The sequence below is a fragment of the Rhinatrema bivittatum genome, chromosome 1 (assembly GCF_901001135.1).
Source record: "Rhinatrema bivittatum chromosome 1, aRhiBiv1.1, whole genome shotgun sequence".
Classification (NCBI taxonomy): Eukaryota; Metazoa; Chordata; class Amphibia; order Gymnophiona; family Rhinatrematidae; genus Rhinatrema; species Rhinatrema bivittatum.
The window spans coordinates 161,024,878-161,042,527 of record NC_042615.1 but is presented as its reverse complement, the minus strand read 5'-3'; the positions used below and the strand labels follow the sequence as shown (position 1 = coordinate 161,042,527).

Genomic DNA, 17,650 nt, shown 5'->3' with positions numbered 1-17,650 from the left:
AAGCAGCCTAAAACATGAAACAAGTTACATTATCAACCCTTGCATGTGTAGAAAGTACCAGCTGGAAAGACCCGACCACAACAAGGAAAGGTCTATCTATTCGCATCACTGTGCTGTCTGCATAAATCTGTATTGTTTCTCTTACTGCTGAAAAAAAAATGCCCTATGAATTAGCTCTAAGCATCCTGATTTAAAGGCACTGCAGACAGTTTCTTTACCAGCTCAAAATTGAGATAATTGTTTTTAGGGTGCTAGATTCTATAGCTGTTAATTTTCGAGGCTCTTGTTGCTTCTTATAGTATTTATTAGAAATGTAGATTTTATATATTAAAAAATATCCTGATATTTGAAGAGAGCTCAATGCTGGATTTAGGGTGCCTTAAATAGTGAACATAGATGAATCAATCTCTTGCTTCAGATTTAGGCACCCAAGTCTACAAATCAGTGAGTCTGAAGTCTGTGCCAAGCAAAAAGCCACCTGTTTGATTGTAAATACCTTTGATGTCTCTGTTGCTGGTTGAACCTCTTCCCCCACCCCCTTGCCTTAAGCTCCATTTCTCAAGTTATTGTTCCCTGTACAGCCTGTTGCTATTTTATGTTCTTATGTAAACCGATAGGATGTTCACAATGACTGTCGGTATATAAAAATGTTAAAATAAATAGACTAAAAGGAAAGTTCAAAAACCAAGCTTTGCAAAGTTTTCAGAAGCCTAAATAATCCTGATTATTCTCTGTTCTCACAGAATTTTATTTCACAGATTCGGGCCTATTCTCAAGGAGGCCTTCTTTCTAGTTTCTCCCAAGTTTTACCTCTCAGAGAGGGTGGTGCAGAAAAAAGCCCCCCAGAGAAGATTAAAAAAACCAGCACTGGGGAATAACTTTCCAAACCCTTTTTAAGATATGCTGGTGTTTTAAAGGACATGACTTTAAAGAACACAGAAAGAATCTTAATTTGGAAGGCAACTGAAAGTCAAGGGGGGGGGGGGAGAGAAGCACATTCTGCAAAGAAAAGATGAAAACCTACAAAACTGTACTCAACTGAAAAATGTGGGATGTATTAATTTTCCTCAGCTTAAATATGTATCGCCATCTATGTTTAAACATTATATGCAAGAACTATTTAAAGTACCAAGAAAGCCTTGCCTCCTTTTCTGAATATAAATTATTTGTCCTCTAAGGATAAAATGAATAATGTCTTTCACTACAGAACAGCAAAGTCCTTGGAGTAGAGAGAAATTTGGCACAAGAATTAGAAAATACTAAGGAAAATATTTTTGAAAAAACGACTTTGCTAGTGTCATAAGTTCTTAGAACTACCCCTAACACCCAATCAGGCTTAACCCAGTGGGCACTCGAAGGGACCTGCCAAGCACTGCACAGGCCCACATGACTCTATATTATGAATTTGGTTTTACCTGATAACTTCCTTTCCTTGAGTCCTGATACACCAGTCCACGCTAGTGGAATTACTTGTTCCACAGCTTCTGGAGACAGACACACCTTCTTCTCTCTCTATGACTCTACTTAAGGTTATAAGGGAGGTGTGGCTCAAGGCAGTCACCAGTACTCTTTTGTCAGAGCAGTAAAACAACTGCAATCAAAAAATACAATTTACACAAAATAAAAAGGTAGTCTTCCCTATTTGCTTTCCGCTGAGTGCCTACCTGCTCATGTGTCCCACCCTATTTTTTTTAAGGTGCCAGGGGGCACATGAAACACTAAATCTCCCAACATGAATAGAACAAAGAAAAAGGAAAAGAAAAATGATATCGCCTACCTTAGCAAAGCTGTAGCTTGATGCCCACTGTATTCCTGGGCAGCTCCTGACCTGGTCTTATCAGGACTCAAGGAAAGGAAATTGTCAGGTAAAAACCAAAATTTCACATTCCTTTTCTTCCTGCTAGACCACGCCACACTAGTGGGAGATACCCAAGCAGCTTCAAGGCTAGGCAGGAGAAGAGAGGGCTGCCTTAAGGACGCCTGTGCCAAAGGCTGAGTCAGTCTTGACTTTCACATCCATCCTGTAAATCTAGTAAAGGAATGTAAGGACAACTGCTTTACAGGAATGTAAATGGCTGCTTTACAGATTTTGTCTGGAAGCACAGAGGATGCCTCTGCCAATGAGGTCACCTGCACTTTTATGGAATGTGCAGATAGCATTGTGGGCGCTAGAGAGGCATTGAGTAAGTAAGCTAATGAAATTGCTTCCTTAATCCATCTGGACAGAGTGGCTTTGGAGGCTGCTTCTCCTTTTTGGGGAGGCTGAGAAGAAATTCTAAATAAAAACTGGCCATTATGAAATTCCTCTTCAGGCCCAAACTCTTATACTCTGTATTACACTGTCTGAATTTATATATTTGCTGCTGCTCCTGAGGAGGAGCAAGTCTGCAGAAATCACGTTTTAGGCCTAACACGACAGGGTGAGGGGGTCTGGGTCAACTGGGAGGAGTGCAGGACGGAGAACCAGAGGGGTCTGGATGACCTTGAGATTGACTGGGCAAACGGGTGGCCTAATTGGAAAAACTGGGAATGTCCCTCACATGAGTATATCTTAAAATCCGCTTACATATGCGCATTAAAGCCAGCAAAATCCTAAGGAAGATAAGCGAAATACGGTTGCTCGAGTAATTGCTTAAGATTAGGAACATACTTACCTGTGGTAGGCTTATTTTAAATCATAGGCTCGCAAGTGCATGCATGATTTAAAATTCCAGCGTATCTCCGCTCACACACCCATATGCACATGTATGGGCACATGCGCGCTTCTTTGAAAATTAGCCTGTTAATTGATAAATGGAATGAAGTCTTAGGGCGCCCTTTAAGCACGGCCATTTGGAAAAATATTTGGTTGATGGCTCATCATATTTCCTTTTATAGCAAACAAACTGAATTAATGATTAAACTGCTACATAGAACATATGCACCTACCTACAGCTCCAAATTATTTTCAACTGCTGTTACCACCCTGTGTAGACCACTGGCAAAACCAATGTCAGGATTGCTGATATTGAAATAAATAAATGCTTCAGTTTTTGGTAAAGGGTGGAAAAGCAAAATATGAACGCATATGGGGTTTTTCGAATTATGTTATGGACTAGCTTGATGCCTGAGAGATTATGCATACAACTTATAAAATGTTGCTATTGTGCTTTCCTACCTGTATGACTGTAATTATGTTTGTGCCAAAGTTTTATAAAGAATTTTTTAATAACTGAGCAAAACTGACCTTAATGTCCTTGTTTATCTTTCTTCTGTCCGAAGTGTCTTCAGCACTTTTGGTTTTCTCCTTCTTTTCTACTGTTCCACTTCCAGATTTCTTCTCAGCCGACACAACCCCAAAAAACTTCCGAATATCCTAAGTCAAAACAGCATTTTAAAAAAGTACTTTATTCAGCGTGTGAAATTCTAGAACATTTTGCCAGCAAAAGTAATTAATATTACAACAACAACTCAGTTCAGAAGTGTAACACAAGAAATACAACGGCAGCATAACACATTAGTAAGAGAAAAAAATAAGTTATTCTTTTGAGCAGACTAGTAAAGACTGCTGTTTTTCAGGATAGCCCCTAGACTTCTGCAGCTCTGATCGTTTACTAATTCAGTCAGGTAAATGCTGTTGTACAGTGACTGAGATTCTTCCTTCCCTCCCCCAAGGAATGTGTATGCTGACTCTGCCAACACTGAGGGAAATAACAACATGAAGCTTAGAAATATGACACCAGAAAAAGACCATATAACCCATCTAATTTAACTAGCCCTTACAATTCCATCACTCCCTCAGAGAGCCCTGTATTTATCCCATGCTTTCTTGAATTCAGATACTGTTTTTGCCTCCACCACCTCCACTGGAAGGCCATTCCATGCATCCACTGCGCTCTCTGTAAAATATTTCCTAAGATTACTCATGAGTCTGCCTCCTTTCACCCTCATCCCATGATCCCTCATTCTAGAGCTTACTGAAAAAGACTCACCTCCTGAGCATGGAAACCTTTGAGATATTTAAATGTCTCTATCATATCTCTCTCTCTCTCCTTTCATTTAGGGTGTACATGTTTAGATCTTTCAAGTTTATCCCCAAACGCATTAGAATGAAGACCACTGATAATGTTACTAGCCACCCTCTGGTCTGAATCTAACTGGTTTATATCCTTTTGAAGGTACGGTCTCCAGAATTGTACACAGTATTCCATGTGAGGTCTCACTAGGGACCTATACAGGAGTAAGATCACCTCCGTTTTCCTGCTGAACATTCCTCTCCCTATGCAGTCCAGCATCTTTCTCACTTTTACTGTCACTTTATCCACCTGTCTGACCACCTTAAGATCATCAGATACAATTACCCCTAAATCCCGCTCTTCCTTTGTGCTTAGAAGAATTTCACCTCCAATACTGTACCTCTCCCTTGGGTTTTTGCAGCCTAAATGCAAAACTCTGCATTTTTTAGCATTGAATTTTAGCTGCCAATCTCTAGACCATACCTCGAGCTTCACTAGCTTCTTCCTCATGTTTTCCATACTTTCCTGGCTGTCTACCTTGTTGCAGATTTTAGTACCTTCGGCAAAAAGACAAACCTTTCCTGACAATCCTATATTGCTCACAAAAATGTTGAAAAGAACCACTGGTAACACCGTTCTCCTCAGAGTAAACTCCATTTACAACTACCCTTTGTCACCTTCCACTTGGTCAGTTTCTAACCCAGTCAGTCTCTCTAGGATCCACACCAAGGGCATTCAGTTTATTTATAAGTCTCCTGTGTGGAACTGGGTCAAAGGCCATCTAGTGCTCTCCCTTGATCCAATTCTCTCTTCACCCTATCAAAGAAACTGATTAGATTTGTCTGACAAGATTTACCTCTAGTAAAGCCATGCTGCCTCAGATCATGCAATCCTTTGGATTCCAGAAACTGCCCAATGCTCTGTTTTAGCAGCGATTTCAATAATTTGCTCCCTGCAAAGGTCAGAGTTCCCAGCCTCCTCCTTACTTCCACTTGTATGAAAATCACATCTGCCCCTCTCCAATCCTCTGGAACTACTCCAAACTCTAAAGAATAATTGAAAAGATCAGCCATTGGAACTTCCAGGACTTACCATATTGGATCAGACCAAAGGTCCATCCGCCCAGCATCCTGTTTCCAACAGTGGCCAATACAGGATGTAAGTGCCCAAACATTAAAGAGATCCCATGCTACTATAGCCGATAATAACCAGCAGCTATTCCCTAAGTCAACTTGACTAAAAGCAATTTATGAACTTCTCTTCCAGGAATTTGCCCAAACCTTTTTTGGCTAAGCTAATAACTGCCTTAACCGCATCCTCTGGCAAAATGAATTCCAGAGCTTAATTGTGCATTGAATGAAAAATAATTCTCCAATTTTTTTTTTAAATGTGCTACTTGCTAACTTCATGGAATGCCCCCTAGTACTCCTATTATCTGAAAGAGTAAACAACTGATTTACATTTGCCAGTTCTAGTCCTCTTATGATTTTGTAGACCTCCAACATTGCTCCCCTCAACTGTCAAACTGAAACATATACCAAGGAGACTGAGTTCTTACAAACTTTTAGCAGTGTTGCGATAACTAAACGGGAGCACCTCTTCCTATGCAAGCAAGCCCTCTCAAGGGCCAAGCTGTCAGACAAAATGGAGCTGGGTCTTCCATGAGACTTGGGGCCTGCAATATCAGGCTGCTTCTGTTGAGTAGCCAAAGAAGGGTCCCAGCCAGCTGTCTTACCAGGTTCACATACCAAGCTTTTCTTGGCCAATCCAGAGCTACTAGTATTACTGTGGATGAATGATCATCTATCCTTTTCACGGTCCTGCTTATGAGGGGCCAAGGCAGGAAGACAAAGAAGCCTGTCCTTTGGCCGAAGCAAAATCAAATATCAATTCTGCTGAAGTTCCTTTCCTTCCAAACACTTAAGAACCAGTCAACCTTTAAATTTCTGCCATCCACTCCACAAAATGCTCCACTGGTCACTTATTCACTGGAAACCCTATTGGTTCAGTTCCCACTTTCCAAGATCCAGAGTGTTTCTCCTGAGAAAGTCTGCCCAGATATTTGACTCCTGAGATATGAACCATGAAAAGATAAGCCAAATTCTGCTCCGCCAATTGGAATAACAGATTTGTTTCCAAATGCCCTCTTGCTTTTTAACATATGTGACTACTGTGGCATTGTCCAACAAAATCCAAATTGCCTTCCCTTTACTAATGAAAGGAACTGTAATAGCATTCCCTTTACTAATGAAATATATACTAATGAAATATATACTATATATATTATATAATTATATATAATATATAATATAATTATATAATATAATTATATAATATATACTAATGAAATATATACTAATGAAATATAGCCTTCCCTTTACTAATGAAAGGAACTGTAATAGCATAGAACTTTAAAAAGGGAGACTATGATAAAATGAGGAAATTAGAAAAAAAGTAAAAAGAGCACTTGCAAAGATTAAAAGTTTGCATGTGGCATGGACCTGGTATTTTTAAATAATTTTGGAAGCCCAGATAAAATGTATTCCATGCATTAAAAAAGGTCAAAAGAACATAAGAAAATGCCATACTGGGTCAGACCAAGGGTCCATCAAGCCCAGCATCCTGTTTCCAACAGTGGCCAATCCAGGCCATAAGAACCTGGCAAGTACCCAAAAACTAAGTCTATTCCATGTTACCATTGCTAATGGCAGTGGCTATTCTCTAAGTGAACTTAATAGCAAGTAATGGACTTCTCCTCCAAGAACTAGTCCAATCCTTTTTTAAACACAGCTATACTAACTGCACTAACCACATCCTCTGGCAACAAATTCCAGAGTTTAATTGTGCGTTGAGTAAAAAAGAACTTTCTCCGATTAGTTTTAAATGTGCCCCATGCTAACTTCATGGAGTGCACCCTAGTCTTTCTATTATCCGAAAGAGTAAATAACCGATTCACATCTACCCGTTCTAGACTTCTTATGATTTTAAACATCTCTATCATATCCCCCCTTAGCCATCTCTTCTCCAAGCTGAAAAGTCCTAACCTCTTTAGTCTTTCCTCATAGGGGAGCTTATCATTTTGGTAGCCCTTCTCTGTACCTTCTCCATCGCAATTATATCTTTTTTGAGATGTGGTGACCAGAATTGTACACAGTATTCAAGGTGCGGTCTCACCATGGAGCGATATAGTGGCATTATGATATTTTCCGTTTTATTCACCATTCCCTTTCTAATAATTCCCAACATTCTGTTTGCTTTTTTGACTGCCGCAGCACACTGAACCGACGATTTCAATGTGTTATCCACTATGACGCCTAGATCTTTCTTGGGTTGTAGCACCTAATATGGAACCCAACATTGTGTAATTATAGCATGGGTTATTTTTCCCTATATGCATCACCTTGCACTTATCCACATTAAATTTCATCTGCCATTTGGATGCCTAATTTTCCAGTCTCACAAGGTCTTCCTGCAATTTATCACAATCTGCTTGTGATTTAACTACTCTGAACAATTTTGTGTCATCTGCAAATTTGATTATCTCACTCTTCGTATTTCTTTCCAGATCATTTATAAATATATTGAAAAGTAAGGGTCCCAATACAGATCCCTGAGGCACTCCACTATCCACTCCCTTCCATTGAGAAAATTGTCCATTTAATCCTACTCTCTGTTTCCTGTCTTTTAGCCAGTTTGCAATCCACGAAAGGAAATCGCCACCTATCCCATGACTTTTTACTTTTCCTAGAAGCCTCTCATGAGGAACTTTGTCAAATGCCTTCTGAAAATCCAAGTATACTACATCTATCGGTTCACCTTTATCCACATGTTTATTAACTCCTTCAAAAAAGTGAAGCAGATTTGAGAGGCAAGACTTGCCTTGGGTAAAGCCATGCTGACTTTGTTCCATTAAACCATGTCTTTCTATATGTTCTGTGATTTTGATGTTTAGAACAATTTCCACTATTTTTCCTGGCACTGAAGTCAGGCTAACCGGTCTGTAGTTTCCTGGATCGCCCCTGGAGCCCTTTTTAAATATTGGGGTTACATTTGCTATCCTCCAGTCTTCAGGTACAATGGATGATTTTAATGATAGGTTACAAATTTTTACTAATAGGTCTGAAATTTCATTTTTTAGTTCCTTCAGAACTCTGGGGTGAACACCATCCGGTCCAGGTGATTTACTACTCTTCAGTTTGTCAGTCAGGTCTACCACATCTTCTAGGTTCACCGTGATTTGATTCAGTCCATCTGAATCACTACCCATGAAAACCTTCTCCATTACGGGTACCTCCCCAACATCCTCTTCAGTAAACACCGAAGCAAAGAAATCATTTAATCTTTCTGCGATGGCCTTATCTTCTCTAAGTGCCCCTTTAACCCCTCGATCATCTAGTGGTCCCTCACAGGCTTTCTGCTTCAGATATATTTTAAAAAGCTTTTACTGTGAGTTTTTGCCTCTACAGACAACTTCTTTTCAAATTCTCTTAGCCTGTCTTATCAATGTCTTACATTTAACTTGCCAACGTTTATGCTTTATCCTATTTTCTTCTGTTGGATCCTTCTTCCAATTTTTGAATGAAGATCTTTTGGCTAAAATAGCTTCTTTCACCTCCCCTTTTAACCATGCCGGTAATCGTTTTGCCTTCTTTCCACCTTTCTTAATATGTGGAATACATCTGGACTGTGCTTCTAGAATGTTTGTTTTTTGTTTTTTTTTAACAATGACCACGCCTCTTGGACATTTTTACTTTTGTAGCTGCTCCTTTCAGTTTTTTTCTAACAATTTTTCTCATTTTATCAAATTTTCCCTTTTGAAAGTTTAGCACGAGAGCCATGGATTTGCACACTGTTCCTTTTCCAGTCATTAAATCAAATTTGATCATATTATGATCACTAATGCCAAGCGGCCCCACCACCGTTACCTCTCTCACCAAGTCCTGTGCTCCACTGAGAATTAGATCTAAAATTGCTCCCTCTCTCGTCTGTTCCTGAACCAATTGCTCCATAAAGCTATCATTTATTTCATCCAGGAACGTTATCTCTCTAGCGTGTCCCAATGATACATTTACCCAGTCAATATTGGGGTAATTGAAGTCTCCCATTATTACTGCACTACTAATTTGGCTAGCTTCCCTAATTTCTCTTAGCATTTCACTATCCGTCTCACCATCTTGACCAGGTGGACGGTAGTATACTCCTATCACTATAGTCTTCCCCGACATACAAGGGATTTCTACCCATAAAGATTCAATTTTGTATTTAGTCTCATGCAGGATGTTTATCCTGTTGGACTCTATGCCATCCCGGACAAAAAGCGCCACACCTCCTCCCGGGTGCTCCTCTCTGTCATTGCGATGTAATTTGTACCCCCAGTATAGCACTGTCCCATTGGTTATCCTCTTTCCACCATGTCTCTGAGATGCCAATTAAGTCTATGCCATCATTCACTGCTATACATTCTAATTCTCCCATCTTACTTCTTAGACTTCTGGCATTAGCATACAAACATTTCAAAGTTTATTTTTTGTTTGTATTTTCATTCTGCTTTTTAATTGATAGGGATAAGTTAGAATTTTTTAGCTCAGGCGAGTTTTTAGTTACAGGCACTTGGACTATTTTTCTAATTATTGGAACCTCACCGTCAGGATGCCCTAATTCTAATGCATCATTAGTATCCCTTGAAGATACCTCTCTCCGAACCATGCGCTGCTGAGCGACTGTCGGCTTTCCCCTTTGTTCTAGTTTAAAAGCTGCTCTCTCTTTTTTAAAGGTTAGCACCAAAACAATTTTCAGCATGGTTTAATGGTGAGGTAAAGAAGGCAGTTAAAACTAAAAAGGCATCATTCAAAAAACAGAAAGCAAACTCAAATGATAAAAACAGGCAAGAGCATAAGCACTTGCAAGTTAGATGTAAAACAGGCCAAGAGAGAATTTGAGAAGAAGTTTGCCAATGTCAAAAAAAATAATAATAAAAGCTTTTTCAAGTAAAGTTGAAACAAAAATCCCGTGAGGGAGTCAAATGAGCCACTAGATGACCAAAGGGCAAAACAGGTGTTCAGGGAAGACAAGGAAACTGTTATGTTCGTGGACCCTTAGGCTGAGACTGCAGGTGTCGTGCTGTGGATACCCACAGTGGGCGTCGCAGCCGGGAGGCAGCACTGAGGAGAGACTTCGAAGATGGCTTCACCACTGGAAGCCCGAGGTCCCCCCAGGAGGAGCCCGTCAACTATGTGCTCCTGCCTTTCAATCCAGGCCCTCTGCTGAAACATACAGCCTGCTGAGATCCTCCAGCATGGCTCCAAGCATCTGGCTTCTGCTCTACATCCCACCCTATCTGGGGTGCACTACTACTTCTGGATTTTTATAGACATGACTTTCTGAACTTCCTGTGATGCTGGCTGATGATGTCAGCACTACTCCTATATAAATACAGAAGCCTATTCCACTCATTGGGTGCCTTAAGAACAGGTTTTGCTTCCTGCTCTTGAATCTCTTTGCTGTTCTTGCTCTGACTACTCCTTGCGACCCAGCCTTGTCCCTGACTTTGTACTGAATGCTGCCTGCCTTGACCCTGGGTTGGGTCTTGCTTGTACCTGAATGCAGCCTGCCTTGACCCTGGATTGAGTCTCGCTTATACCTGAACGCTGCCTGCCTTGACCCTGGATTGACTATCCCCTGTACCTGAACGTCAACCATGTCCTGACCTCAGCCTGCCTAATCACGTCTCCACTTCCTGCTACAACACAGTGCCTCAGGTCCTACCCATCAGCTATTACTTGTGAGGGCCTATCTAACTCTGTTGGGGATCATCTTGTGACCTGGATCTGCACTGCAGATCTAGGCTCCCCTCCAGCTACATGATGCTGTGACACTGGCTACCAGGGGACAGGACACTGGATTTCCCACATTAGTAAATCCTGCAGGATCAAATACACAGGAATTACTGCAGGTTCAGCTGAAGTCACCAGGATCTGTAGAAGATTGAAAATGTCAGCCCAGGGATCTTTGTCCTTACGAATGTCGATTTGCAAGGTCTTTCCCAACTTATCCAGAAATTTGGAACAGAAGTGATCTTACAGCAGTGAAGAATGCTCTGGTATGGTATCAAAGGGGATCCCTTTTTTCAAGAGGTGAAGGAACACTGACCTAGGACCCCAACGATGACATAAGCAATCAGGGCAAGCATCCTGGTCATCTCAGAGGAGAATATTCCTTAGGAATGTCCTCAGACTGGCTGGATTCCACCGCAAGAGACTGGCAAGTACTAGATTCCGCTCTTGGGATCTCTGATGGGACATTCCTCGATGTGGAGGTGAGAGGGACTCCCTCTTGAGGAAACAAATCTAATACCCTGGACAGGAGAGGCTAAAGAATGCCCTCCTTGTCCCTAGTTGCCAGGGACAAGGAGGGCAACTCTACCACATAGTCTATGAGCTGTGGTGTCCTTTGACTGGGAGATGAAGCAGCATCTTCTTCCAAATCAATATAGGCTCATTCTGCAGAAAGGCTCCCTCTAGACTCCAGATGGCAGCCTTTTCTGGAGCACCTGAGCTGGAGAGCGCATGGAAACCAGTGACACCATGGAACAAACTGAATATGATCTCTAGACAAAAACCTTGTTCCAGAAGCTTTGACTGAGACACCACCCTGAAGATGGGAGGAAATAAGTGAAGTGAATCCCCTTCACGGTCTCCCATACTTTTTGACTGCCTCAAGGGAGCAGGGGAGCAAAACACCAAAGTGACGAAAAGCTGCATCAGTTGCACTGTTAGTGGTGTCTCTTTGACAGTATCAAGGGATTCATGTGCCAAGGCCTGAAGCTCCGAATCTCAGTGCATCGAGGATTCTGTGGCCCAATGCACTGACAGTGCCAGATGCTTCGTTGGTGCCAAAAGTGTAATCAGCATCAAGCAATAATACTTCAATAGTGCAGGTCTTGATGAGTAGATAGTGTCAGGAATGCTGGAGCAGAGCCTGATCTCTGCTTCGACAGTGCCACCACTCCAACACGTGGCACTTTTTCTTGTCGATTGCCCTGAAGCCCCATGAGGCCCGTGAAGGGCTTACAGACTCTTGTCAACACTTTCATGCCTGAAGAAGTAGAAGGCTCAAGGGCCTGTACTGCAGGAGGAGGAACCTATTCAAGGAGCTCCTGCTCAACTCAGCACCAGGGGAGATAGAGGAAGCTCTGCTACAGGAGGAAGACTGACTGCAGCTCTTCACTGACCGCATAATTCTTCCTTTTTCTAGGCTCTGGATCTCCAAGAACTTGGCATTATCAGCCATACTGGTAACAATTTGGTATGTCATGGTCTGGCCCTAGAAATTGATAGCAAATGTCGTGGCCATCTGTGATAGATATTTTCCTGCCACAGATGCAGTCCATAAAGCCACTGAAAGAGGCCTTCTTGGAGCCAGACATGATCTATAATCTTCTTTTTATTTATTTATTTTTTTGGCAGCAATGAAAAGTGCTACTGAGAGGCTGCCGGCAGCAAAGCAAACCAGCAATAACACTGGAGTAAGAAAAAAGTGAGATAGAGAAAATGAAAAATACTAAGATACTGAAAGAAAGGGTATACATCAGTGCAGTAGCTTGAATAAAAAAGAATGAGGCTCTCAAGGCAGCACCCGTGCAGGAACTCCCACACAAGCTCATTAGAGTAAAAGCACCATGAACTAGGAGAGAAGGGTCCATTTGGCTCTATAGAATGACATCACTCATATGTCATTGTTAATTCAGCTCCGCTTGTCAACACAGAAATTCAACTGTCTCTACAAGAGTACCAAGAATTTCACTCACTAGCAAATCAGAAAAACTCACTCATTTCATTTGCACTTTCCCTCTGTGTACCATTAGCATTATTTTAGAATCATTTTGTTCTGCTTAAATGCTGCCAACACAGTAGTCTCCAGAGGCTGTACAGGAAGGTTCTCATTAACCACGCAAATGGTACTGCACACTTATTTTAGAAGTATCAGGACCCTGATGTTGAAGGAAAGAGCATATTTTAAGTTTCACTTCCCTTTCAAAGTATAAATCGGCAATAAAATAATTTCACAGGCAATTTAAAACATCCTTAACTGTAGCTTTATATTTACTATATCGTCACCTATCAAACATAACAATTATTTCTGCCAAAACCAAAATAACCTGATAATTATTTACACAAATTCTCAGATTTGTCAGTATAATCTCAAATACAGTTTGGTTAAGGACTAAAAATCATCAAAATGCATATATCACATTGCAGGTCATTTCAAACAGCATTCAGCAAGCACCAAAAAGCACAGGACAAAGCCAAAGACTTTGCTTTGTCAGACATGCCACTTCGGGCCGATACAGTAAAGTGCGGCCGAGGTTACCCGGTTTTTAACCCGCTTTGGACGTACGTTTTGGACACGTAAGGCCTTCCCGTCTGTATCCGGGCGTCCATGATCGGACGCCCTGCTGCCTTGAGCGCCCGGCCAGACGGGTCGCGGCTTGGACGTCCAGCCGGGCGCTCATGGCAGCGGGGCCTACAGGCGGGAAGGTCCATGAACGGAAGCCGCGACCTCGGACTTCCAAGGTCGCGGCGTCCGTTCATGGACCTTCCTGCCTGTATCCGGGCGTCCATGATCAGAGGCACCGCTGCCTTGAGCGCCCGGCCGGAAGTCCAAGGTCGCGGCTTGGACGTCCGGCCGGGCGCTCAAGGCAGCGAGGTCTGTAGAAAAGAACCATCCACTTACCTGGTGTAATGGCATTTGAAATGACAGGTACCAGCACACCCTGGATACTGTATAGGCGCTGCATACCACTCTATACAGTAAAATGGATTGCGAACGCCTACCGCTTCATGGATGCGCTTTGGACGCCGCTTGGATTTGCGTCTAATTTGAATACTGAATCGAGCGGTATGTGAACCAAAATATGCGCACGGCAAACAAGCAGGCACCCGGCACTGCCACACTGTTTCTTACTCGTCCTTACTGTATCGGCCCGAAGGTTAGCATGGCTGTTCGCCAAATCATCTGACCTCCCCCCATGTTCACTGAAGTTTGGGCAGCTTTAACTGTGGTCCCTCCATCTAGGATATCCCAACTTTCTCGGAAGCCCGATACAACTGTATCGCTCCTGTTAAGGTTGTAACCACTACTCCATGCAGGCTACCCAAATACGTTCTTGGAAGCCCGATGCAGTTATGCCACTGCTGTTTAAGATTGTAATGGCAGCTCAATGCAGGTGTACTTATTTATTTTGATTATTTATATGCCACCTACACCACAGCTCTAGGCAGCTCACAAAATATCAGTCATAATGAAAATATAACCTATACAAATAGAACATGTGGACTCATATTCATCAGCACAATGAGAACAAAAATTTCAGCCTTGAAAACAAATGTACAAAATCTAATCTGCTTTCACGCTGCTTAAAAAGAAGTCTTAAACTATTTCCTAACGGTCTTTGTGCAAGTTATATAAGATGCAACAGTTCTGGTAAAAAATTCCAGGGAATCAATGCAGCAACACAAAATACCTTCTTATGAGTCTCACCTGAAAGAGCATAACAAAAAAAAAAAACATCTAACAAACCCTTCTGTGAAGATCTTAGCACAACTGTAGGATTGTAGACAGAGAGCAAGGAATTAATTCAAGGGAAAAGGGCCTCACTCAACATTTTCAGGCCGATGCAATACAGTGCATTCAGTCGAGTGCACTGTTTAACCCTTGGTTAGACACGGGTTTTGGACGCATGTCCACAACCCCTTATTCTATAAGGATACTAGCGCATCTAAAACGCACGTCCAACCCCCCACAACGCTAACAGCGCTCATCACATGCAAATGCATGTTGATGAGGATATTAGCTAATCTTCCCCAATTAAAAAAAAAAAAGCTCTCAACGTGCACATTTTTACCCTCAGAAAATTAATTTCTGAGCAACCCAAAAAAGCAGAAAACATTGCTCATCTGTACTTCCAAAGACTTAATATCGTGCCAAAAAGTGGAATATTAAAAAAAAAAATCTAAATCTAAAAGGATGAGAATGTTTAAAAAAAATTTTTTTTAAGTGTGCCAGAGGTCAGGTTAGGAAAAGGGACGCTCAATTAACAAGCTACTATTTTCCTAACCTGTGAAAACAGATGCTCGTAAGATTGAGCATTTGTTTTCCTAACCCGCAGACAGCCATGTCTCCTGGGCACCCACTGACAAGGAAGTACTACAGGCGCACATTTGTCCCTAATGCCTCCTTTTTAGTGCAACCCCTCATTTAAATATTCAATCAAGCACCCATTTTCCACATAGATTTATTGAATCGGCCTGTTTATGCACAAGCATTGCAGTCTTAAATTTATCCTGCCATTCTATTAGTAACCAATGTAGGTCCTTCAGAACAGGGGTAATATGATGCCTTATGTTTCTCCCTGATATTAGACAAGCACAGAATTTTGAAGAATCTGGAGCTCCCTTAGCATGGTAGCGGGCATTCCAATAAGTGAATTACAATAATCTAGGCCAGGTGAAATTAAAGCTTGCACTACAGATCTAAATCCAAATAGCCCAAAAGAGTTTTCAAAGGCCGCAAAAGGCACAGTTAGAAATAGCCAGTTTTCACAATAGCTTTGACATAATCACACACATGTAGATTCTTGTCTAAAATAACCCAAGGCTTTTTGCCTGTGCTAACACTGGGATCCTGAGATTCTCGAAGTGAAATAAGGATGAAACCAAGATATTATTTAGCATTTGAAGAACAATTACTTCGGTTTTCTTAAGGTTCAGAGCCAGTTTATAATGACTTGTCCACTGTCTGACAGCAGAAAGACAGATTGAGAGTGACTCAAAGATGGCAGACCATCATGAGAGCACAAAACTTAAAACTGAATATCATCCATGTACCTCCTATAGCCCATTCAGAGCCCATTCAAAAATCTGCAAAATAGGTGACATATATATTAAACAAAGAAGCAAACAGGGCCGAACCCTATGGGACACCTGTTTCAAGGAATGCCATGCAGAACTGTTAGCAGCACAGTCAATCCAATGAGTTCTCGCCATACAACCAAGACACCACATTCCTTCAAAAGATAAGGCGGATTTTTATTTATTTAAAATGTTTTTATCCCACCTAAATTGAGACTTTGTGCTAAGCAGATCACAAATTAAAATATAGCACAATAAAAACACAACAGAACAATTTGGTGGTTGAGGATATCAAAGGCGTCATAAACATAGAGGAGTACAAACACAAACCTTTGGCCACTGTCAGACCTCCTTCTGAAGGAATCCAGATTTGAGGGCTGCAATGTTACCCTAATGCCGTCTTGGAAGGCTGACGCTACTACTGATTTGAACTGGTTACCCCAATATCTTCTTAGAAACAAAATTTATTATGCCAGTCTGCTGTTTTAGGTTATCACCACCACCCCGTGAAGGTTACCCCAGTACTTTATTACTATCCTGGAGAGATGAGTATCCAAGATCCCATACCTAATCCAACACTCAGTTTTTGCCTCCCCTCACCTCCTCCACGCCCTAGGCTTGATCACTCAGTTTAAAGGATGCAGATTTTCGCAAATCTTATAACAAAACAATTTGACAAATGGAATTAAACAGAGCTATAAGCGATGCCATCAAATTCTAGAGAGATAACGAATGGGAAAAAGATAATGATTGCTCTCAAGGGCATTACCTTTGACAATAAAGCTGAGAAGTATTATAGGGTGTGATGATATGGTTGACCTGGGCTCAGAATCTGCGGAGGAGGGCGGGGATTCTTTTCTGACGTAACAATCGCGGAAAAAAAGCGGGCAGCCCATAACCCGGGAAACAAATTAGAGACGAGATCCGAGCTCATATTAGAACCGGACGGCGTTAGCCGGAGCCTCGCGACAGCGCAACCGCCACCGACCACAGTCCCCGCCGAATAGGGCGACAAGTAATTGCTTCCCTTCCTTCACTAGCAAAGCTGCCAGTGCAGACCAAATGGCCAGGCCCACCTACGCTACCCCGCTGCACACCGCACAAGAGACAGGCCCGCCGATCACAATGACTCGGAGTGCTCACTGATCCTTACCATAGTGAAAAATACAATCCACCTCCCCCCCTCCACCCAAAGACCACAGGATTCTCATAAAACATCTGCCCAGGAGTGGAGGATGGGATCAGCAAACTCCGGATCGCTAGGCCTTCTTACCATTATTATTATTATTTAGAGGCGATGATATTTTGCAGAAGACTCCAGTCCCCGGGAGACATTTGCCACCGGTAATGCTTCGCGCCAACGGCTGGGCGGACGCGCGGAGATGACGTCGCGGTGGGGGTAGGCGAATTAGTGACTGGCTGTCTACATTCCCCACACCTCCCCTGCAGTCGCCGACACAGACACAAACGAACAGCCCTCAGGGCACGGGTGACCGGTGTTATTAACCGGGCAGCCAGTAATGTGGGGCAGGAAGAGCGCTAGTCCCGAACGGGAAAATCTATGACGTGATAAACACACACTTATTTTCATAATATAAGGGGCTCGTTTATAATGCTTTTATAACAATCAGCATAGGTAAAACGTCCCATCATCCTCAGATGACCGTGGATTAGGCAGAGCCCGGCGGAACCGGATGCGCACTAATGTATTCTCATACATTTGTTACCGTCACTAACATATATTCA

General features: G+C 42.1%; 1 protein-coding gene across 1 annotated transcript in view; it reads right to left on the bottom strand.

Annotated features, from left to right (window-relative positions):
• RFC1 (replication factor C subunit 1) overlaps positions 1-17,372 on the bottom strand; it is a 311,481-nt gene extending 294,109 nt beyond the window's left edge. Inside the window, exons 1-3 of the mRNA XM_029605127.1 lie at positions 17,178-17,372; positions 9,166-9,168; positions 3,227-3,355 (exon numbers count right to left, since the gene is read on the bottom strand). Of these exons, the coding sequence (XP_029460987.1) occupies positions 3,227-3,355; positions 9,166-9,168; positions 17,178-17,180 (135 nt within the window). The 5' untranslated portion in view covers positions 17,181-17,372. The remainder of the gene's footprint in view (positions 1-3,226; positions 3,356-9,165; positions 9,169-17,177) is intronic.
• Positions 17,373-17,650: the final 278 nt, after the last annotated feature.